The sequence below is a fragment of the Dermacentor albipictus genome, unplaced genomic scaffold, assembly GCF_038994185.2.
Source record: "Dermacentor albipictus isolate Rhodes 1998 colony unplaced genomic scaffold, USDA_Dalb.pri_finalv2 scaffold_21, whole genome shotgun sequence".
Lineage (NCBI taxonomy): Eukaryota > Metazoa > Arthropoda > Arachnida > Ixodida > Ixodidae > Dermacentor > Dermacentor albipictus.
Window position 1 is genome coordinate 2,862,528 of NW_027225575.1, and position 23,301 is coordinate 2,885,828.

Genomic DNA, 23,301 nt, shown 5'->3' on the forward strand with positions numbered 1-23,301 from the left:
CGATGGTGTTCATTTCTTTTCATAGTATTCTTTCATTCTTTTATAACACGGGGTAGACATTCTGCCATTTGACATTTGACGAACCTGTACAGAGCTGCAACGAGCCCATCTCGACCAGGGGCTTTACCAAAACCCAGATCGCCTACCGCTTGTTCAACTTCTGCGACTGTTATTGGCCTTTCAAGTGATTGTTATATTTTGCCATCAAGCCTAGGCATAAGTGGTAAAGATTCACTTCAAATCTGTTCAGTATCGCGTGCTTTATGACTAACTAGTTTTCCATGATATTCAACAAAGGCAAGCGCCATTATTTCACTCACATGAATATGGTCATTTGGAAAACTAATTTCGTTAATTTCTTTCGATATTGCATGTTTCCTTTCATTGCTGAGCGCGCGTTTGGTGGGCGTCTCAACCATCATACGCAGCCCGCACATCGCTCTTATCATTGCACCACGATACCTTTCTGCTTCTATGATCTCGAGCTCCCTTCACCTTGTTTTTGTTTTCTCAATTTCTTTGGAGAACAACCCGAACTTGGCATTCTCTGCGCTGACCATGTAATCCAACGCGCTATGCGGCTCCTCTTCTTGCTGTTTTTCTTTCTGCATTAAAATGCTTGGTCTTTCGAATGCATGACGTTAAAGTCGCGCTTAATCTGCTCCTACACATGCTTCAAATTACATGTTTGATTCGATCACATATTGTCTACATATTCCTTTATCTTTGCAACCAAAATCTCATCATTTAGTACGTTTTTTATACCGCCGTGGTTGCTTAGTATCTATGGTGCTCGGCTGCCAAGCACGAGGTCGCGGGATTGAATCTTGGCCATGGCGACAGCGTTTCGATGGGGGCGAAATGCAAAAATCCCTAATGTACTTAGATTTAGGTGCACGGTAAAAAACTCCAGGTGGTCCAAACTCCCGCAGTCCCCCTACGGCACGCCTCATAATTAAATCATGGTTTTCGCACGTAAAACCTCAAAATTTTTCATCTTGTCCTAATTTGGTGCTTAATTTCCACAGCTCTCAGCTGAACTTTGACACTTTTTCCCGCGAAGCTGTATATGGCTAGCCAATTCGTGCGCTCCTCTGTCACCTGTACCCCGAAAACTCCTCCTGCGCAACCCCACGTGCATGCGCGAAAAAAGAGAAAAAGAGAGGCGGGCAATTGGCTGAACCAGTAGTGACGTTATTGCTCTCAGTCGCCACCGAGTGCGCGCGCAGCAACTTGTCCCCGGCTCCGAAATCGGTAGGACACGTGTCATACGTACTCCTGGGGAGCAGGCAGCTTTCGATCAGCAGCGTGGCGAGCAGAGCGGTGAACAAGCTTGTCAAACTGTGCCTATGCTGCAGCCCGACCACAAGAACAGGCTCGTGCAGCCGACTGCAAGCAGCAACTGCGTACCGAGGATCCAGCAGCCTACCAAGCCGTCGTTTAGTGAACCATCGGGATTAACTCAGTGATAAAGAGCGGTGCAGCACGTTTCAGCTTCGCTGGTTAACCATCTGTAAGGAGCGCTTGCGCGTTGGTTTCTTTCTTTGTACCTATGGCAAGCATGATAAAGAGCGACCACTGAATGTTATGTGCTGAGTATGGTTTTGGGAACATGAAAGTACAAACTCAACTAGGACATATAATCGGTCCAATGTGCACATAACTGTCCCATCTCCTGTAAACCAATTTCGCCGCCTAGCGGAGCGCCGCCAGCGGTGGGGTGTAGTTGCTGAATAGTACGAGAGATAGCGCGAATGTTTCGCTCCTAAACCCACCTAACGGCGAGGTTACTCGAGCGTAAAAGGGAGTAGCCACTGCCTCTTTGGCTTGGGGTCGACGACATGCACTGTCATCTCGCACGCCGGCAGGCGCCATTGGCGGGACCAGCCCGAGAAAGGCTGTGGAGTGGGACACTGGGATGGACGAACAGGACCATTCGAAAGCGCCACCGTTCGCATGACTGTACACGCGAACGATGAGACGTTGCTGTCCAGCAAGTGGATGGTCATGTTCGCTCGATATCCTGTCGCGGTGCGTCGGACTTCCTCGATTCGTCCACGCCCATCGGCGTGATATATTTGTATTATTCCGCTAGCGGGCATTGGTGTATGAAAGGGGCAATAAACGCCCTAGTGTTGGTCTGCACTAATATGTTGTCGTTCCTTTGTCGGAAGAGCACGGTTGAGACCCCGACACTTTCTAAGAAAGGTCGCACGGTAATAAAAAAAGGATTCTCTTTCATATGTTCTATTTCGTTGACAGATAAAAACACGCCAGTATATTTCAGGAAAAACAAAATCACAAAAAACACTAGTCGGTCATTTTTACAAGGAAATTATGTAGTGTAAGGAAATCATGTAGTAGCGTTGGGCAATTGTTCCAATGACCCAACGCTTTTCTGTATAATGTTAGCATAACCGCCTGGCCTACCAACAGAATCACTGACGCATACATTGTCGCAACATACTTCAATGATTTAATCAGTTTCCTCACTCCATTTTGGTCGCTTGGACCGCTAACAAATAATTATCATTTTCTAAGAGAATGCGACTCAGTTCGTATCGCCGTCTTTGTGCCGAATGGCCTATTGTAATACAGGTTGCGATACGCGCGGCGTTTTTAAAGTTAACTGGCATCTGATGTAGGCTAGTTAACTTCAAGATCGCCAATATTAATTCCCATTTTTACGCCATCAGCGGTGAAAATTGGCTCCATGTGCACTGAAGTTTCACCTTATAACGCGTTGAATCAGCGGGGTTACACGTACATCGGAATACAAAAACAAGAAAAAACGCCGCCGCTAAATAGCCGGATAAGTTGAATTAGTCCGTCGGTCCAGCGTTAACTGTGGAGTTGGCTTCAACTACTGCCGTCGGGATGTTGCAGCCTTTGTGGCTGGTTCACCGGTGCTTGCTCCCATATAAATTGTAGTGGTGTCTCCAGTTTCTTCTCGCTTCCTCTTTACAGGACCTCTGCCAGGCGGTGCCACGTTGACGTCGATGGACGCTTCCTCTGCGGCTTTCATGTTGTCTGGAGAAGTGCCATCAGTGTAATTCTGGGTCTTGCATTCGTCGTCTTTCGGTGCATCCAAGCATACTGCGGTAGCATCAGGCCCTGCTTGGGCCTGTGCTACTGCTTCTTGACTCAGCTACCTGGCGTATTCACATGGTGTGTGGAGACGCTCTGGCGCCTCCGTCATGCCGTCGTCGCCATGTCATCAAGTAGACTCTTCAGCATCAACTGCGTCGATTATATGCTCGGCAACCAATTCCCTCCTGGCCGGGCTTGCTAATCTGGCGTAAGAGCGCACGCACTGCGTCTCGCCATGGCCGTAACGACGACAAAACCCGCAACGTGGAACACGGCACTCGCGACGTATGTGACGGATGCCGAGGCAACTGAGGTAGAGCGGAACTCTGCCTGGAACCTAGACGAGTGTGACATCTTCAGCGTACCGACACGCAACTGATGAGGCATAACTTCGATGGTAGCGCCCAACTACAGGTTCAGCGTCAGGAACCACGCTGTCGACCACTCATTGATGCATCATTTCACTTTATATTTTCTTAGGTAATTTCTGTCACCTCTGCGAAGGCCTCCAGAGCCGTTCGCACATCGTCCTCCGGTACACCATAAAGTAGCCAGTGGAGGTTCAGACGTACGCCTCGGTCGCAGGAGTCTATAACCATACAGCGCTCGTTATTCATTTTTAAGGCGTCTGCAGCCAGTAACTCCTTCGTTCTCAAGGAAAGTTACTGCCACAGGTGACTCATATTGTATGCCCCTAAGAAAATCACCTCCGGCAGCTGCGAAAGACGGTCGAGAGCGTCACGGAAGCGCTCTCAGCGATACGGCCTCGACTTTAGGCAATCATGCAACGAAACAATTCTGTTGGTTAGATGACCTAAGTCCTGTAATCGATCCGAGGGAGCTCTTGTTGACCGATCACTGCGGTGGCCGGAAGGGCGATCTCGGCCACGAGTGTAACTGTTAACAGCGTGCCTGAACTTACTGGTCACTACGCTGAACAAATGCAGTTGCTTTTCTTGTTTACCTTTGGTGCGTGGCGGTGGGGCATGTGACCACCCTTGCAACTCAAGATCCAACCCAGGCTTGCCAAAAAAATTTTAAAAATAAGCCATGCTGTCGACTATATTCGAATCTGTGCGAGGAGACGGCGACGGAATTCTAGTCCATCGCCTTGACCGCTCGCTCACAACTCCCGCTGCGGAAAGTACTCCTACTCAGAATCTTCCCTGCCCTGAACAAATTAGGTTGCAGGTTGCTGTTGTTGTTTTCCTTAGGCGCGTGTCGGTCGGGCATGTGACCACCTTTTAAATTTACGCGAAGTCACGTAGAACATGCCTTAACTAAATGTTCTACGCGCATTTTTTGCTCTAAAAAATGCACAAGGTCCCACTCAGGCTTGCAAAGGAAAATTATTCATGCAGTGGACACTATTTCACCCTGTACGGGAAGAGTCCAATGGATATATAAGCCACCACCCTTTTAGTACACTGTGCCTTCACCTCCCGCCCACAACTGCTTCTTCTTATGTGTGTGTTTTGTGGTATTATTTTGAATAATTGTACGGTGAAAATTTTTTTTTTGTGCTTGTAGACACCGCTATGCCTGTTTTAGCCGCTATCTGAATTTCTTATGAAAGTGTGTGTATACTCGGCCACGACTTCCTGCGAACAGTTCCCCTCCTCTTCTTCTTTACTGCAAGTCGCTTCTGTAGACTGCGTGCATTGCAAGTTGGATTTGCAAGTAGCTCTTCTTGTTAGTATGTGCCTGGGTCACATACCGAGTAGCCTATATTGGCCGACATATTGTAGGCTGGACTATCTCCGGATTCGGCCCACGAAAGAGGCTAGAAACATACGCCATATGAAAAGACTACCCATAAGAGAGACTTCATGCTTAAATGTGCACCCTTCTGAACGAACAAATATTCATACCCCCCGCCCCGTTGGGATGAAGCGTTATGTTGCTTTCAAAACAATACGTCGAGGTGTTCCTGGCGTACCCTTATTGCCATTCCGTCAACATCACGATATCGTGTCACACCGTCATTGCAATGCTATCATGTTCGCTGCATGGTCATCATTCCATCGTCGACATGCCATTGTAGCACGGTGGTTCTCATGCCGCCCTTATCGTTCGAGAATCGTAATAGCATTGCTGTGATGCCGTCGTCATCGCGCCGTGGTTGTCATACCATCGTCGTCATTCCAGTGACGTCATGGGATTACCATCCATCGTTACAATCCATCTATACCATCGTCTCTTTCCGTCGTAGTCAGTGCATTGTGGTCATACATTGGGCGTCATGCAGTCGTGATGGTTTCACCATCGTCCCGCCATCGCCCTCACGGTGTCGTCGTCATTCCGCCATTGTCATTCCTTTGTCGTCAATCTATTATTGCCATGTGTGGAATCCGCTTCTTCTAGCGTTAGCCCTGACTCCTTCTTCGGCAGAAGTACAAATATTTCGGGATTTTAAAGCTGAGGCGTTTGTGCTGAAACAGGAAACTATAACAACAAATAGGATGATAATAAAAACCCTTGTAAGTTGGCGAATAGCCTGATTGTTGCACAATCACTGTATAGTTACCTAGGCTTTAATTAACCGCGTACCTAAAATTCACGTTTCGTATAGATTGCAAGATGTGTTTCGGACCTTCAAAGCACTTGTTTCTTGAAATTTATGATTTCACAAATATTCTTCGAGTCAGCAATCCCCATGACATAGTTGTGTAATCAACATGGACACCAACCACCAGTATACTTAATATTTAAGAGAGCACAAGATGATTGTGAACAAGGCTTCCCTGTAGGAGCCGCAAGGTCTTTTGCTCTTTTATGCTATGAGTATTCTGGTTGTCGGTGTTCGTGTTTTTACGCAACTGGTCCTTTTCTTTCTTTTCTGCGATCTTGCAGTGTTCCTGAGCGCGTTTTCCTCACTGCATTTCGCGGGAACCCCGGAGCTTTCGCACTGGTGCTGGCGATTTGGGCTCTGACAGGTCGACGCCACACGTCTGACATCATCTCCAGTGGTTGTCGGAGTATCCCCTTCAAGAAGGGCGCGCCCGGTTTTCTTTGACTCCTCAGCATTTCTTGCGGCTACATCGGTGAAATATTTTACAGACAGAATAGGTACCGCGGAATCTAGGCACCACAGTTGTTTGTTTGTAAGGCTCAAACCTGGTGTAGGACCCATGAGGCTTCACAGTGGTGGTGCCATCTTTCTTGTTTTCTAGTCTGGTTAAATAGTAGCGTGCAGAACCCTCGACATGTCTGTCATGCAGTCACGGTTTTGTCAAGCGTCTGCGCATAATACAACGCTGGAACATCCATGCGTGGGCTGCTGATTAGAATGTTTTCTGTTTGGCGTATAAGTGGAAGATGGCACGAACCCTTTGAAGTGTACACTGATATGGTAGCAAGGCCTTTTGAGTATCGCCCACAGTGCCCGGTAGTGCAGCAGCTCCTTTATCATGAGATGGCCAGTAGCACCTAAATGTTCCAAAACATTCCTTTGTGTTTAAATATAACATCAACTTTGCATTAGTTGATGGTGGGTGGTCACTCGATGCGCATAAACACTGCGTGTCACTGGCCGCACCATTACTGTGAAAAATATATGTTCTGCTATTGTTTGTTCATGGAAGGCGAGAAGTTGACACAGATTTCCACAGACTTGTATTCCCGTGTGGATGACGTTGTACTGCGGAGTACAAAGGAAAATACCAGTATAAAGAGCACTGCCAGCCCTTACGCGCAGGCATTCGTACCTTTGGCGAGTAGAAGTGGCAGAAACGCAGCACAATGGCCAGAAACCACTACAAGAAATCGAACGAGGAAACACGCATGCAATCTGGTAAGCGCGACCACCACTTGTGATTTCCTCAAGTTAACGTACGAACACTACGAAATCGATGCCACCGCGAAAACGGCGATCAGGAGTCAGTATCCGACGAGAAGAAATGCCGCGTTCCTGCGTCTTTGCCTTCCTCTTCGCAACACCCAGAGACTGATGGTGCTCGCCCCATCCCGTCCTCTGACTCTGAGCCTTCTCAATCAAGTGCAGTCACCCACCCGCCACCATACGTCAACTCCAGCCTGGAGGGCGAAGAGCCCGCAGGGAAAACGAACGTCGCCGCACTGTCCAAGGACGCTGAACTGCTGTTGCTGCAAAATCCTGAAGCTAGGAGCGACTCAGAGGATGACTCCGCGCGGAACTGCGTCTCTCCCGATCAGCCCACTGGTTACCTCAACGGGGCTGCGAGTAGTGGACCCACGTGCAGGATCTGCCATGAAGGTGACCAAGAGAATCCACTCGTGTCCCCCTGCAGTTGTACTGGCACCATGGGCTTCGTGCATGTGTCCTGCCTTGAGCACTGGCTGAACGAGCAGAACGTCAACATCTGCGAGCTCTGCGGTGAGCATTTCCAGATGGTGGCCCAACCCATAGGCGCGCGTCGGTTCTTCGACTATGTTTGGCAGAGCGAGGGGCGGCTGCGACAAGCGTTGCTGAGCGACCTTGTCTACTTGGTCATGGTGACATCAGCCATAGCGTTCTCCTTGGTCATGCTGTTGGCAGCATTGGGAGTGCTTGAGTCGAATGGTCTTGCCTGGCAAATAGTCGTGGATTTCACGAGCGGCGCATTCTACGGTTATTTCCTGACTGTTTCGTTCCGCAAGCTCCGCAGCTGGTACCATTCGTTCATGAGGTGGCAGTTTGAGAGCCCGGTGCGCCGGGTCGTGGCAGTGCCGACGGTCACAGAAATGAGTGCCTGTCCGACAGAACGCGACGACGCGAGTGCAGCCGGTGAGCCATCGACGTCCGGTTGACGTTGTCTCCACTAGCATCAACAGGACAGGGCATATGGTTACTGCAGAGCGTCAAGATAGAGGCGCCTATTGAACGCTTTTGGAACCGCCGCCAAAACCGTTTTGCCAGGAGACCTGCCATCTAGGCCTACCGGCTGTAGAAGACAAGCTACGTGCTTGACTCTGGCATACTGTGCAGAGGTAGCGCTGAAACCATCGAGGTGTTACTCATGTTGCTTGATCATTTTAATGTTCGGGTTGGTTGAAGACGAGGTATTTCTTATGAAGAGTATAGGCTTGGGCTGGTTGGTAATACATAGTTACACTAGAAGCATAGCGCGGGAAGGTCGATCTACAAAAAACTGGACTAGAACTGTCTAGTTTTTGTCGATCGTCCTTCCCGCGCTATGCTTCTAGTGTAACTATTTCTTATGCGATTTATTTTCGTTACCTGTGCTTGAACATCACAAGCTTCGTATGCCAATATTGTTTTAGCATTTTTAATGGTCCACTTTCGTCCAAATAAAATCCTGAGTTTTATGTATAATAAAAGGTGTAAACTGCGGATGCAATTACTTTTCATTTGAAATTTTGCAAGCGGTACTACTAGTATTTCGTATTCACGTATACTGAGCCGAAATGCATTGGCTGGTAGGAATCTGTTTTCTACGGGCCCTTCTGGCCGCTATCGTATTACCTGGGGCAAGAGACGCGAACTAACTCACTGCTACGCACACTCTCCATTTCATCAACGAATAAATGGTATTTGAGCGCTCGGCAAGTAATACTTTCGTTCTCTCTCTCGCTCGTTCATTCGACGTCTTAAACCACTATAGGCAATCGAAAAGCGATAAAGCGCGTCTGTGGCTGCTACAAGGCACAATCAGCTGGACGTGCGTGGGCATCTCATGCTGCAGCTATCCGCGCATTGCGTCGCATTAAGAATATATGTCAGTTCTACGAGGGAGTATGGGTATTTTATTTTTTATTTGTTTTTTATAGAAACGCGTCTCTCGAGATCACCTGTGAAAAATAACGCAATTAAGTCTGTTCATGTAGACTGTATATGAAGAGGCAGGCATTACTTGTAACTTGCACAACAAATTTAGTTTGCCTTGTAGCTAATAAAGCAAATGCGCCAATATCGCATTTCTTCTTAAATATTCACTTCGTCTGGTTGTAGAGCTTGTTTGGGGAGTCACGTCTGTCCAGTAAAATTAGAGTAGAATCACTTTCACATCAAATCAAAATCACATCATCACATCACATCAAAATCCTTCGCCATTCGGCTAGTTCACAGGTTCTAAAATAGCTTAATTTTGGCCAATTAATCAAAAACTAATTCACCACGGAGGATCATTTAGTGCCTTAAATACATCTCGTATATGGAAAACAGCTTCACTGAAATATCTCGCCAATCATGGATTCAAATTCGCATGTCTGACGTGCACTCTTGTTAGTCAGATGCTGTGCATCCATATCGCTATGACAGCACTGGCTACTTCCTCTGGCTCAGCACAAGGTAGGCACCAAATGCCGAAAGGATTTTAAGGAACGCCTTTATTAAAGTCATTTGAAGTACATCCCATAGGAACATCGCGTCATGGCAGTTAAATAAAACATGTTCAATTGTTCCCGGTTTTCTACACATTAGGAAGTTGTCACACCATGGAACGAAGAAGCGTTTGCTCTGCAACCTTGGCTTTACAGGGAGGGTGCCGGTACGCATTTGAAAAAAAGAAATATTTCATTGAGGGTTTCACTGGTGTTCGGTTAATACGCTTGAGGACGTCGCAAATTAGTCTTCGTACAAACGCGTGCAGTAAAAATTTCCACAAATGCTACAACTTGTCGTAGGTAGCCAGATAAGACCACTATAGCCGAAGAAATACATTGATACTGCATCGATACTACGTAGTCTGGCAAGGAATCTCGTAATCGCTCTTGGATTACTGTTCGAAAAGAAACGTGGGCCTGTTGACGCAAGAAAAGAAAAACCTCGTCAAATTCTGCTTGAAACAGAAGTGCGATAGTGCCAAGCTCCCGTTTTTAACTTTACGAAAAAGGTTGCAAAGGCTCATGCGCTCCCAAATAGACGCCCAGATAAAAACTGCAAGGCCTCTATGCGGTCTTCGTACAGAAACACTAGTCATGCTAATCACCTGTAGCACATAACACACCTTAGCAATTAAAAACACAAAAACGGTGGCTCTTGAAATCATCGAAAAATTATAGTCCCCAATTTTTCTATTTGTAATTTAAATCTTCTTGCTTTATCTGCTCAATATTCTTTGCGGTCCTTATAATGTTTCAGTGGAAATCCCAAATAGCTATCCGGAGTTGTGCTTCATTGACTGTTGCAAAATGTGTCTGGAGCATGTTGCCAGTGGTCATGCCACGAACCAAGATATTTTGTCCAGCTAATCATGCTTCCTCTGTCTGTACAGAAATCCTTTACCGCTTCTACAACGCCACGCACGCTTACTTCATCTGTGGAAAAGGCAGCTATATCGTCAGCATAAGCAGGGACCCTCAATTCATAGTTGCAGAAAGTGTAGCCATTAATACTCAAATTCGCGAGTGCCTTAAACGACAAAAATCAAAGTGTCCAAATCAAGAAGAAAATAAGAGATATTCGACATTATAGCGTGAGCAAGATTGAGGAAGCAGTAAAATATGGACGCAGGATGAAATCAGTGAGAAGACTTGGCATAGGGCAAGCCAACACGTATGCACTGAAAGATAAGCTCGGTAAAATCATCAGCGACTTTGAAGCTATAGTAAAAACAGCGGAAGAATTCTAGGCTGATCTGCCCAGTACCCAGAGCGGTAGTACTGAAGATGAAATGAACTAGTACTGAAGAGGTTACAGAGGCTTTTTCTATAACTAGCGATGAAGTTAGAAGGGGCTTGCAAGGCATGAACCGGGGAAACGCGGCAGAAGCAAACGGAATATCAGTTGATTTAATCGATGATGCAGGAGACTTCATGCTCGAAAAGCTTGTGAAACTTATGCGAAATGTCTCACGACATTAAGGGTCGTAGCGAACTGGAAGAATGAAAACATTATACTAATTCACAAAAAGGGAGACGTTAAAAAATTCAAAATTATAGGCCAATTAGGGGACATCCAGTATTGTATAAAACATTCACCAAGATACTTTCGAATAGAATAGGAGCAACAATGCACTTCAGTCAACGAAGAGGACAGGGTAGCTTCAGGAAGGGATACTCTACAATGGATCACATCCATGTCATTAATCACGTAATCGAGAAATCTGCAGAGTACAGTCACACTCTATATATGGCTGTCATAAATTACGAAAAGGCATTTGATTCAGTAGAGATTCCAGCAATGATAGAGGCATTACGCAATCTCAGGAGCACAGGGGGCTTACGCAAATATCTAGGAAATTATCTGCAGAAATTCCAGAGATACCTTAATTCTCCACAAGAAAAGAATAGATACCTATAAAGAAAGCGGCCAGGCAAGGAGGCACAATCTCTCCAATGCTGTTACTGCATGCTTGGAAGAAGTGTTCAAGCTATTAAACTGGCAAGGGTTAGGAGTGAGGATCAACGGCGTATATCTGAGCAACTTTCGGTTTGCAGATGACATTGTCCTGTTCAGCACCACTGTAGATGCGTTACAAGAAATCATTGAGGACATTAAAGTGACAATGAAGTCAAATATTAAGTCAAGCTAGAGTGATAGATTAGTGCCCGGGAATCTCCAAGGCTTGAGAATTATCGGGAACAGAGCCTTAATAATCGAGAAATTGAGGGAACTGTAAAACATGATTAGACACTCCCCCGGGACATTCAAGTACTTGCCAGATGAAGAAAGCACTACTCAGTTAAACTCTGTCACTAGTACTGAATCACTCGTTGAAACAACATCCTTGTATGGTATTATAGGACGAAATAAACTGCTGCTTGTCTATTTTTATTTCATTTCTATAAAAAAACACCGATTGAAATTACCCTTGACTACGGTGCGGGCGGTCGAAGGGTTTTGTTTTCTCTCGACTCCGCACCTCCCACGCTTTCGCGTTTTAGTAGTTTTGTTATCGGGTAGTGTTGCGGTGGTTTAGCTGGCTCGGGAAACTTGCACAAAATGCAAGTAGCAGAGCATTCAACTTCCATGTGATGTCGCGGGATTCCCGAATGGTCTATGCCACTTGACCAAAAAGCAGCTGCAGCGGCGAATCCGCCTGTCTTGGCTCTTCACCGCCGTCTGTCAGGCACCGCTTCACTCTGCGATGGCAGCAAAGGGTGGGGATGGCGTATGCAGCGTCACCACTTTCCTGGTTGGGTGGCGGGAGATTTGAATTTTGAAAAAGGTATTCGGACCCTTCAGAAGTAATTTTCTCGTAAACTAAGTATTTTCTTGGCGCGGAACAAGCGTCGTGAGGTTTCTGGATTGGTAGTTAACCAGTCCACTTCGACTTAGTATTTGCCTTTAGTGCCCCTTTGATAAGGAAAGTAAGAGTCGGGTCGAAGATCACTATGCAGAAGACAAAAATAATCCTGAATAGACTGGCAAGAGAAGAAGAGTTGTGGATCGCTAGTCTAACTCTCGAGTCTCTGAATGAATAAACTTACCTATGTCAACCATTTATGGAGACCCTGATCATGATAAGGAAATTTAGAGAAGAATAAAAATCGGTTGGAGTGCTTGCGGCGGACATTGTCAGATCCTGACAGGAAAATTAATCGTTATCATTGATAAGAAATGTGTACAATCAGTGCATTCTAGCGTTGCTAACATGTGGAGCAGACACTTGGAGATTCACAAAGAAGCTCGAGAACAAGTTAAGGGCCATGCAAAGGGCGGTAGAACGAAGATTGTTAGGCGTAACGTTAAGAGACAGGAAGACAGCGGTGTGGATAAGAGAGAAAATGTGGAGAGCTGATATTCTATTTGGCAGTGAGAAAAAAAATTGAGCTGGGCAGGTCATGTAATGCGTAGGTTAGATAACCAGGTACCAAGAGAAGGGAAGCGCAGTCAAGAACGGCAGAAGACTTGGTGGGGTGACGAAATTAGAAAATTCGCAGGCGCTTGTTGGAATCGGTTGGCGCAGGGCAGGGGTAATATATATATATATATATATATATATATATATATATATATATATGGTGATGATGATGACGATGACGACGACGACGATGATGATGATGATGATAATGATGATGATGACGATGATGATGGGAGCACTGGTTAACGGAGGCAAGAAACACACGTTTTGACAGATTGAAAACGGAGTCGACTAGCTTTATTCAAACGTAAAAGCAAGTGTGCCGAGAGGCTTTGGTGGCGCCCCCGTCAGGCAAGCAGGGGGCAATGGCCTCCACGTCGAGGCATGGTGAGGGGAGATGGGGCAATGACCCCCACGGAGAGGCGAACCGGATTTCCAAGGAGCGGGGCAACGAAGTGAGGGAGGGTTGCTACAAATACAAAGAGTTCCAGGTAAAGATCAAAAAGTAGCGATGACAAACAACATACTTGTTTTACGGATCATTCAAAGCAAATACTTACACTCAGTTTCTTATTGGTCACAAGTTTCGCTATACATTTATCATGCAACACTTTCATGCCATCTAGAAATATTATTGATACATTGACATAATTCAGGATAAGGAACAATATTTCGTGCACAATTTTTATCAAATGCCTTTTTCAAATCTACTTGAAGCATAGCAACTCAGTCCTTCATGGCATCGCAGCATTGGCGAACAGTTTTTGTCACGTGGATATTTGTAAGAATGGATCTACCTATAATTGCGGAGGTCTGATGTTGACCTAAGAGAGAATTGATAACACTTTAGAGACGGTGAGTCAAAACTTTCATAAAAATCTTGTAATCAATATTCGTTACAATTATCGGCCCGTATGCTTCTATTGAACTCAGTTTAACTTTGTCATTAATTTACAGGATCAGCATCATGTGGGATGTTCGCAATGTCGATGGTGTTAGTTTCTTTTCATAGCATTCTTTCATTTTTTTTATAACCCGGTGTTGAGAGTCTGCCATTTCACTTCTGAAGTGTTTGTATACAGCTGCACCGAGACCATCTGGACCAGGCGCTTTACCAGGACTGCGATAGGACTGAGATTCAACTTCTGCGACTGTTATTGGCCTTTCAAGTGACCTTTTTTTTCGTAATCAAGCCTAGGCATAAGCGGTAGAAAGGCAGTTCAAAACCGCTCAGTATCGCATGTTTTATGACTAAATAGTTTTCTGTAAATTTCAGCAAAGGCAAGCTGTGTCTTTTCAATCACTTGAGTTATGTCATTTCGAAAACTAATTTTTTAAATTGCTTTCAAATTTGCATGTTTCTTTGCATGTTCGTGTTTGCAATTTGCAATTTGCATGTTTGAGTGCGTTTTATTGGCGTTCCGCCAAATCAAAGCTACTCACACCTCGCTTTTATGATTGCGCCGCGATACTGTTCAGCTTATATGGTCTCGAGCTTCGTCCTGACTTCTTTTATTTCTTTCCAGAACAACCAAAGCTTGGAATTATCTGCGCTGACCATGAAATGTAAAGCGCCGTACAGCTCCTTTTCTTGCTGTTTTTCTTTCCGCATTAATATGCTTGCACTTTCCAATGCAGGGATGTTGAAGTCGCACATAAACTGTTCCAACACTAGCTTCAAAATGCATGTTTGATTCGACCGCATACTGTTTACATATTCCTTTATCTTTTCAACAAAACTCTTATCTAGTAGTAATGTGTTGTTGAAGTTTCACAACTCTCAGTTAAACTTTGACACTTCGTGTGTATGGTAACCATGACTAAACAACGATCACTTAAGCTCACATGCTGCCGTATGATGTTGGATACATAACCGTAAAAAAGTCAACTGGCACATAGAAATGGTCCAATCTGCCATGAGAGACATCTTAAAAGTAGGTGTATCCTGCTTGGCCTTCATGCCTCAACATCAGGGGCGTAGTCAAGGGGGGAGGGGGGGTGGCTTATGGGGCTTCAGTCCTCCCCGAAATTTTTTCGTGCTGTCATGCACCGCCGACCAAAACAACCCCCGGCGCCGGAAATAATGCTCGATTTTATTTCGAATGTCCTTTTCACGTTTGAAAAGGCATTTCAGTGCGGACATTGCGAAATCGGGCTGAATTTCGCGGCAACGCCAATGCACCGGGAGTCACATATCATAACGCCAAGGAGCTCTATCCGAGCACCAAGTTTCAAAGGTGCTTTGATCACGAGCGGGCTTGTCGCGACGTCTCACGGAGGCCGCGGAACCTAAGGAGCACTTGGGTTTCAATTCTAAAACTTTGTGGGTTTAACGTTTTCATAGACTTTTGATGTTAATGGTGCATTGACATTTCCAAAGTCGTGCTTTAGGTTTTCAATTCCGGAACATTGTGGGTTTAATGTTGTTGTAAACATCTGTCACCAAAGGTGCATTGACTTTCTAAAGTCGTACATCAGACCATACAACGAGACAAGCCAAATCAACACACTAGGAGACACGAGACCTTCATTTCAGGGACCGCCAGCCGTTTGTGTGCAGGTGCGAGTAACAGCGGGCGCGAGAGACTAAATCTAGAGGCTTTCAATTGCTCCTTGAATTTATGTATTTATTTATTTATTTATATATTTATTTATTTATTTATTACATACTGCAGACCAATCTGGTCCAAGCAGGACGGGCAATACAATTTACAGAATATTTCTATTACACAAAAGAGAACAACAACAAGAAAAGAAACGTGATAGTACCAGAGGAAAGAAAGCAAACAGAAATAATCATCTAGTCATATAGTGCGTCATAAGGTTCTGTTAGGCTATTCAAGTCGGACACAGAACGCGGAAAAAAGGAAAACATTTAAATGCCTGCTCTTGCAAAGTAAGAGGTTAGAAAGTGGGTTTGGTAATGTCGCGCAGGTCTCGTGGCTAAAGGGGAAAGAAACTGCGTCTGATCAATAACCATTTCACCGTTAAGAAGCAAGTTAAAAAATTTTAAACATTTCTTTCTTCTCGATTCAAGCAGTTCAACGTTGTTAGCTTTCATGAGCTCAGAAGAAGAATCGGTATATTTAAATTTTGAATAGATAAATCTGACAGCTTTTCACTGAATCCTTTCTAACTTTTTAATGTTAAGCTTAGTATAAGGATCCCAAACAATACATCAATATTCAAGCTTAGGTCGTATGAATGTGAAATAGCTAAGTTTGACGTTAGGAGGAGATTTATGAAGTTTGTGTCTTAAGTACCACAGTTTGCGGAAAGCTGAAGAGCAAATATTATCAATGTGCAGATTCCAAGAGAGATTATTAGTGATTGTGACTCCTAGGTACTTGTAACTGGTAACCTGTTTCAAAGGAAGTGACGTCAGGTTATAAGTACATTTAAGAGGAGTTTTCTTAAACGTTACACAAAGATAAACAGTTTTATCGGCATTAACAGTAATGCGAAAACCTGTGCACCATTTAGATACATTAATGAGATCAGAATTCAACTCGACCTGATCATGTACACCTCTGATTTCACGAAATAAAACAACACCATCTGCAAATAACGTAATTTGAGTTCCAGGAGTAATTACGGAGACAATGTCATTTATATACAAAAGAAACAGCAGCAGCAGCACAACACTTCCCTGAGGCACACCTGATGTTACAAGAAGGCTGCACGAATCAAAACCGTCAATTGAAACAAACTGCGTTCGGTTATGTGAGTAATCGGAAACCCAAGAGACCAAAATGTCGGGAAAGTGAATATTTACGAGTTTATTGAGCAATTTGTCATGAATAATTCTGTCAAATGCTTTACTAAAATCTAAGAATATCGCGTGAATTTGTCCACAAAAATCTATGCATGCTGCAAATGAATTTACTACCGTGACCAATTGTATTGCAGTAGAGAAAGGTCTTCTAAATTCGTGTTGAAAGCTTGAGAGCATAGAGTTTTCCTCAAGAAATTGAATGATGCGCTTTGCTACAACGTGTTTAATAATTTACAACAAGAAGATGTTAAGGATATTTGGCGATATTTTTCTAATAACGAACGGTCCCCTTTTTTATAGATGGGTATAACTTGAGCTGTATTCCATTCATCAGGTAGTGTCACAGAGTTGCATGCGCGCGCCCCTCTCGAGTGGGCCGACATTGCCACCGCAGCCGCAACGCTGCTTGCACGGCGATGAGGGAGAGCGCTCCCCATTGTCCCTGAACCCGCCCGACGGGTTGATCACGTGTGTCGGCCGAGCGCGGCGGAGGTACGAGGCGGCTCGGCGAGCGGCAGAGCAGCTTGGAGGACGAAGGAACGAGGTCGTGCACCGGGGGACAGCTGAAGACGTGGTCGGCAGGCTGAGATCTCCAGGCCGAAGCCTTCGCCGGTCGAGCGACAGACGGTGCAAGTTCGTCAGGATCTTCGGCAGCGAGGTTGCAGCAGCCCGACACTCTTCAGATCGGGACCTCGGCAAGCACGCCCCAGATAAGCCTCGTGTTCCAGGCCGCTCTCAAACTTTCCGCCGGACTCTCTTTTCCAATCGCGTTTAATCTTTCATTTGTTTAGCCATCGAGTGTTAATTATTGTATGTTCTGTTAGTGTAGTGTTTGCCCTATTTATTGTCGCGTGTATTTTTCGTTTGTGTCGCGTATTTTATTTGTATTTCGCGAGTGTTAGTGGTTCCCACGTGGTGGGCTTAGCGTCGTGCGAGTGGCGTCAGGGCGTGTGCTGTGTGACCCGCACGCTCTCCGCGAACTAGGCCCCACTACTGGTAATTTGTATGTTTTTCGAGTATGTCTCGGACATGATTTTATTGTATTAAATTGAGTGTGTGTGTTGTACGACGTCGCCTCCCGTCTCATGCCTCTGGTTCACGGTCGATCAGGCGGGGACCTTATCGCCGGTCAGCAGTCGAACCCTCACTAAACGCACGCGGGGTGGGTTTGTTGTCGCCCCATCCCCTCCGGTTCGGAGAGGGCGAATTACCCCACCATCAATCTTTGACAGGTAGCCTCGCACTTAATCGCGAACACCGAAACAAAATCACAAGAAATTTAGCAATAGTTTCGGCATAACGACGAAGAAAAATATTGTGCAAACCATCAGGACCATAAGTCGATTTTGTTTTCATATATAACAGCATTTCGACTAAACGGTCATAGGAAATAAAATCAACATGGGATGCTAAAATTGCCCCGTGACGAAGATTCACGGTTGTACTCGCTTTAGAAAACACTCCGGTAAAATAAGTATTAAAATACTCAGCGATAGCTTGTGGATCTGTAACAGAGATACCATCAACCGAAACCTGCGTAACGCGCCTGTCACCATCACTCAAGTAATCCGAAAGTTTTCTTGGTTCATTATTCATAAAGTTGGGGAAAGTTGTTGTGAAAAAGAAGTCCTTAGACTCGTTCATTGCACCTGTGAGATCGTTTTCGATACCATTAATGAAAATAGGATTGGCAGTAGAACGTTTAACCCGGTTTAGTTTCCGTAATTGGCAATTTAAAAACAAGAAAAAACGCCGCCGCTAAAAAGCCGTATAACGCAATGCCTAGCGTAAGGTCTGGCGTTAGTTTGACTTACTGCGGTCGCGATGTTACAGCCTTTGTGGGCTGTTCACTGGTGCTTCCTTCAACAGAAATTGCAGTGCTGTCTCCAGTTTCCTATCGTCTCCTCTTTACAGGTATTTACGCTGTCATGACGAGATTGGTGGAAACTTACTTTCTTGCTTTCATGTTGTCGGAAGTGGAGTCAGTGTAGTCTTGGGTCTTGCTTTCGTCGTCTTTCGGTGATTGAGGTTTGCTGCGATAGCATCAGTCCCAGCTAAGGCCTCCTTCGTGACAGTTCCTTGGCGTATTCGCATGGAGTGTTCAGACACTGTGGCACCTCCGCCTTTTCTTCGTCACCATGTCCTCACGCAGCCTCTTCCGCATCCTGCATCACGCAGGCTCTTCCGACTACAGAGCCCGCAACGTGCAACACGGCACTCGCGACGTATGTGACCGATGCCGCGGCAACGGAGGTACAACGGGGCTCTGCCTGGGACGTAGAGGAGTGCAACATCTTCAGCGTAGTGACACGCAACTGATGAGGCAGATCTTCGATGGTAACGCCCACCTCCAGATTCAACGTCAGGAACCGTGCGGTCGCCCGTTTATCGACGCATCCTTTCACCTTAGATTTTCTTTGGTAATTTCTGTCACCTCCAAAGCCATTCGTACATTGTCGTCCGATACACCATGAAGTAGTCAGTTTAACTTCAAGCGTGCGCCTCGGTCGCAGGGGTCCATAACCATACAGCACTGGTACTTAACTATTAAGGCGCCTGCAGCCAGTACCTCCTTTCCTTCTTTCTAAAGGAACGTTACTCCCACAGGTGAGTAATTTGGTATGACCCTAAGGAAACCACCTCCGGCAGCTGCGAAAGACGGTCGAGAGCGTGGCGGAAGTGCTCGCAACCATAATGCCTTGCCTTTAGGCAATCGTGCAACAAAACTGTATTCAAAGCAGAATCGCCTATGGGCACATGCGAAAAACAATCTGATAATCTTCAGCCCCTTGGTCATAACACCTCAGTCCTGTAAGCGCTCCGAGGGAGCCCATGTTGACCGATGAGTGCGGGCGCTGGGCGTGCAATTTCGGCCAAGGTATATGAAAACTGGTAGCGAAGTTTCCGTAGAAGCCCACATGTGAACAAAATGGGGCTTGTTGTATCGGTCGCCATCTACGTATCATGAGGAGAACTAACACTAATCAAAAATAAAATAAGAAAGAAGTGACGTCACCACCGGATATGGCAATGACGTCACGATCTTCCGCTGCTTGGCGCGAATGTTTGAATTCCTTTAACGCCCGACATTACGGCCACTCAACAGCAGATATTTTTCTTTTGTGGCTGAAGCGGGCTTGCGAATCACCTCAGCTGAAACACTAGCGTGTCGTTGAACAATTCGTATGTCTTAATTAGAACGTAATTAGGCTGTGGTTGAGGGCAATTGTTCCAGTTGCTTCCATAGGAAGGTGAGCGAATAGGATGGAAATAAATGAGACTGCCAAAGAGCTCTCAAAATCAACTTCAATTTGGTTCATTTTGAACAATGCAACCGATATAACTGACCAAAGAAAACATGTCTCAATGATGAAAAGTACTATGACCAGCACATAGTCGTAATGCATAACAACCTATGCGAATCGCTTTCACAGAATGATTCGTAATTCCTTAATTGCGAAACCATGTATTCATATCCAACAATTATCAGACAACATTGCCCCAATATATCATTTAGAGCTGCAGCGATGACGTAGAGGTAGAGTATCTGCCTCGCGAGCAAAATGACCGTGGCTCAAATCGCGGTGCCAGGCAATTTTTCACCAAACTAAAAAAAACGATCCGCGTGTTCATAAAGTTCTATAAACAGGCCTGGAGTGCGGCCTGACCCTGGTGACCAGAACCGGAAACGCACTCCCTAACCACAGTAGGATGGGACACCCTGGTGAGCACTTGCCCACAACCTCCTATATGAATACAACAATCAAACCCCGGCCCTCAGTCCCCAGCAGCTGCGAAGCAACTGACCGCGGTGGCAGTAAGACTTGTGACGCAGCACAGGGTGCTAACAATCTCTGGATCCGGACAGGCCGCCATTGGAATCTGAACCTAGCAACGTTTAACGCCAGAACGTTATCTAGTGAGGCGAGTCTAGCAGTGTTATTGGAGGAATTAGCGGGCTATAAATGGGATATAATAGGGTTCAGTGAGGTTAGGAGGACAAGTGAAGCTTAAACAGTGCTAAAAAGCGGGCACGTCCTGTGATAACGGGGCTTAGCGGAGAGACGAGAACTAGGAGTCGTATTCCTGATTAATAAGAATATAGCTGGTAGCATATATGTATTCTTTAACTTTAACGAGAGGGTGGCAGGTCTTGTGAAACTTAATAAGAGGTACAACTTGAAGGTCGTACAGCTCTACGCACCTGCATCAAGTCATGATGACCAGCAAGTCGAAAGATTCTTTGAAGACGTGGAATCGATGATGGGTAAAGTCGAAACGAAATGCACTATACTGATGGGTGACGTCAATTCCAGGGTAGGCATGAAGCAGGCTGCAGAAAAGTAAGTGGGGGAATGTGGCATAACTTCTAAGAATAGCAGGGGAGAGTTAGTAGTAGAGTTCATAGAACCGAATAATTTGCTGATAATGAATCCCTTCTTCCACAAGCGGCGCAACCGAAAGTGGACGTGGAGGAGCCCGAATGGAGAGACTAGAAATGAAATAGACGTCATACTCTGCGCTAACCCTGGCATCATACATGATGTGGACGTGCTCCGCAAGGTTTGCTGCACTGACCATAGGATGGTAAGAACTTGAATTAGCCTAGACTTGAGGACGGAACAGAAGAAACTGGTACATAAGAAGCCGATCAATGAGTTAACGGTAAGAGGGAAAATAGAGGAATTCCGGATCAAGCTACAGAACAGGTATTCGGCTTTGACTCAGGAAGAGGACATTAGTGTGGAAGGAATGAACGACAATCTTATGGGCGTCATTAAGGAGTGTGCAATAGAAGTGGGTGGTACCACTGTTAGACAGCATACCGGTAAGCTGTCGCAGGAGAGGAAAGATCTGATTAAGAAACACCAATGTATGAAAGCCTCTAACCCTGCAGTTAGAATAGAACTGGCTGAATTTTACACGTTAATCAACAAGAGAAAGATGGCTGATTTAAGGAAGTATAATATGGATAGAATTGAGCATGCTTTCCGGAACTGAGGAAGCCTAGAAGCAGTGAAGAAGAAACCAGGAATACGCAAGAATCAGATGTATGCGTTAAGAGACAAAGCCGGTAATATCATTACTAATATGGATGAGCTAGTTCAAGTGGCAGAGGAGTTCAATAAACATTTATACATTACCAGTGACACCGACGACGATAATGGAAGTGGGAATAGTCCAGAGGAATTTGATATCACACGAGTAACGCCGGAAGAAGAAAGCCTTGGGAGCGATGCGTAGGGGCAAGGCAGCTGGGGAGGACTAGGTAACAGCAGATTTTTTGAAGGATGGTGGGCACATCGTTCTAGAAAAACTGGCCACTCTGTATACACAATGCCTCATGACCTCGAGCGTACGGGAATCTTGGAAGAACTCAAACATTATCCTAATCCATAAGAAAGGGGACGCCAAAAACTAAAAATTACATACCGATCACCTTACTGTCCGTTGCCTACAAAGTATTTACTAAGGTAATCGCAAATAGAATCAGGAACACCTTAGAGGTCTGTCAACCAAAGGACCAGGCAGGATTTGTAAAGGCTACTTAGCAATAAACCATATTCACACTATCAATCAGGGGATAGAGAAAGGTGCGGAATATAACCAACCCTTATATATAGCTTTCATTGATTACGAGAAAGCGTTTGATTCAGTCGGAACCTCAGCAGTCATAGAGGCATTACGGAATCGGGGTATAGACGAGTTGTATGTAAAAATACTCAAAGATATTGTTACTGAAGGTTGAACGACGAGAGGAAGGAGAAGGTCGCGAGACGCTGGCTGCTGCGGGTTGTTGGTGGTCAGCCATCGGAACAACTCAGACTCATTTTGTGTATATATTGTAAATATAATATTCTATACTCCCAACATCCGCGTAACAATATTTATAGTGGCTCCACAGCCACCTTAGTAATTCATAGGGAAAGCAATAAAATCACAATAAAGAAGGGCGTCGGGCAGGGAGATACGATCTCTCCTATGCTATTCACAGCGTTTTACAGGAGGTATTCAGAGACCTGGATTGGGAAGAATCGGGGATAAGAGTTAATGGAGAATACCTCAGTAACTTGCGATCCGCTGATGATATGGCCTTGCTTAGTAACTCCGGGAACCAATTGCAATGCTTACTCACTCACCTGGATAGGCAAAGCAGAAGGGTGGGTCTACAAATTTATCTGCAGAAAACTAAAGTAATCTTTAACAGTGTCGGAAGAGAACAGCAGTTTACGATAGGTAGCGAGGCTCTGGAAGTGGTATGGGAATAGATCTGCTCAGGGCCAGATAGTGACCGCGGATCCGGATCATGAGACTGAAATAATCAGAAGAATAAGAATGGGCTGGGGTGCGTTTGGCAGGCATTTTAAGATCATGAACAGCAGGTTGCCATTATCCCTCAAGAGAAAAGTGTATAACAGCTGTCTCTTACCAATACACACCTACGGTACAGAGACCTAGAGGCTTACGAAAAGGGTTCCACTTAAATCCAGGACGACACAATGAGGTATGGAAAGAAGAATGATGGATGTAACGTTAAGGGTGGATAAGAAGAGAGCAGATTGGATGAGAAAACAAGCGCGAGGTAATGACATCTTATTTGAAATCAAGAGAACAAAATAGGCATGGGCAAGGAATGTGATGAGGAGGGAAGAGAACCGACGGTCATTAAGGGTTACAGATTGGATTCCAAAAGAAGGGAAGCGTAGCAGA

At 45.4% G+C, this 23,301-nt stretch overlaps 1 protein-coding gene across 1 annotated transcript; it reads left to right on the plus strand.

Annotated features, from left to right (window-relative positions):
* Positions 1-6,909: 6,909 nt before the first annotated feature.
* On the plus strand, positions 6,910-8,403 carry LOC139052327 (E3 ubiquitin-protein ligase MARCHF1-like; the record flags this gene model as incomplete). The annotated part of the gene is made up of 1 exon (XM_070529421.1): positions 6,910-8,403. A coding segment is annotated over one exon (948 nt), but the record flags the coding sequence as incomplete, so codon positions are not given.
* Positions 8,404-23,301: the final 14,898 nt, after the last annotated feature.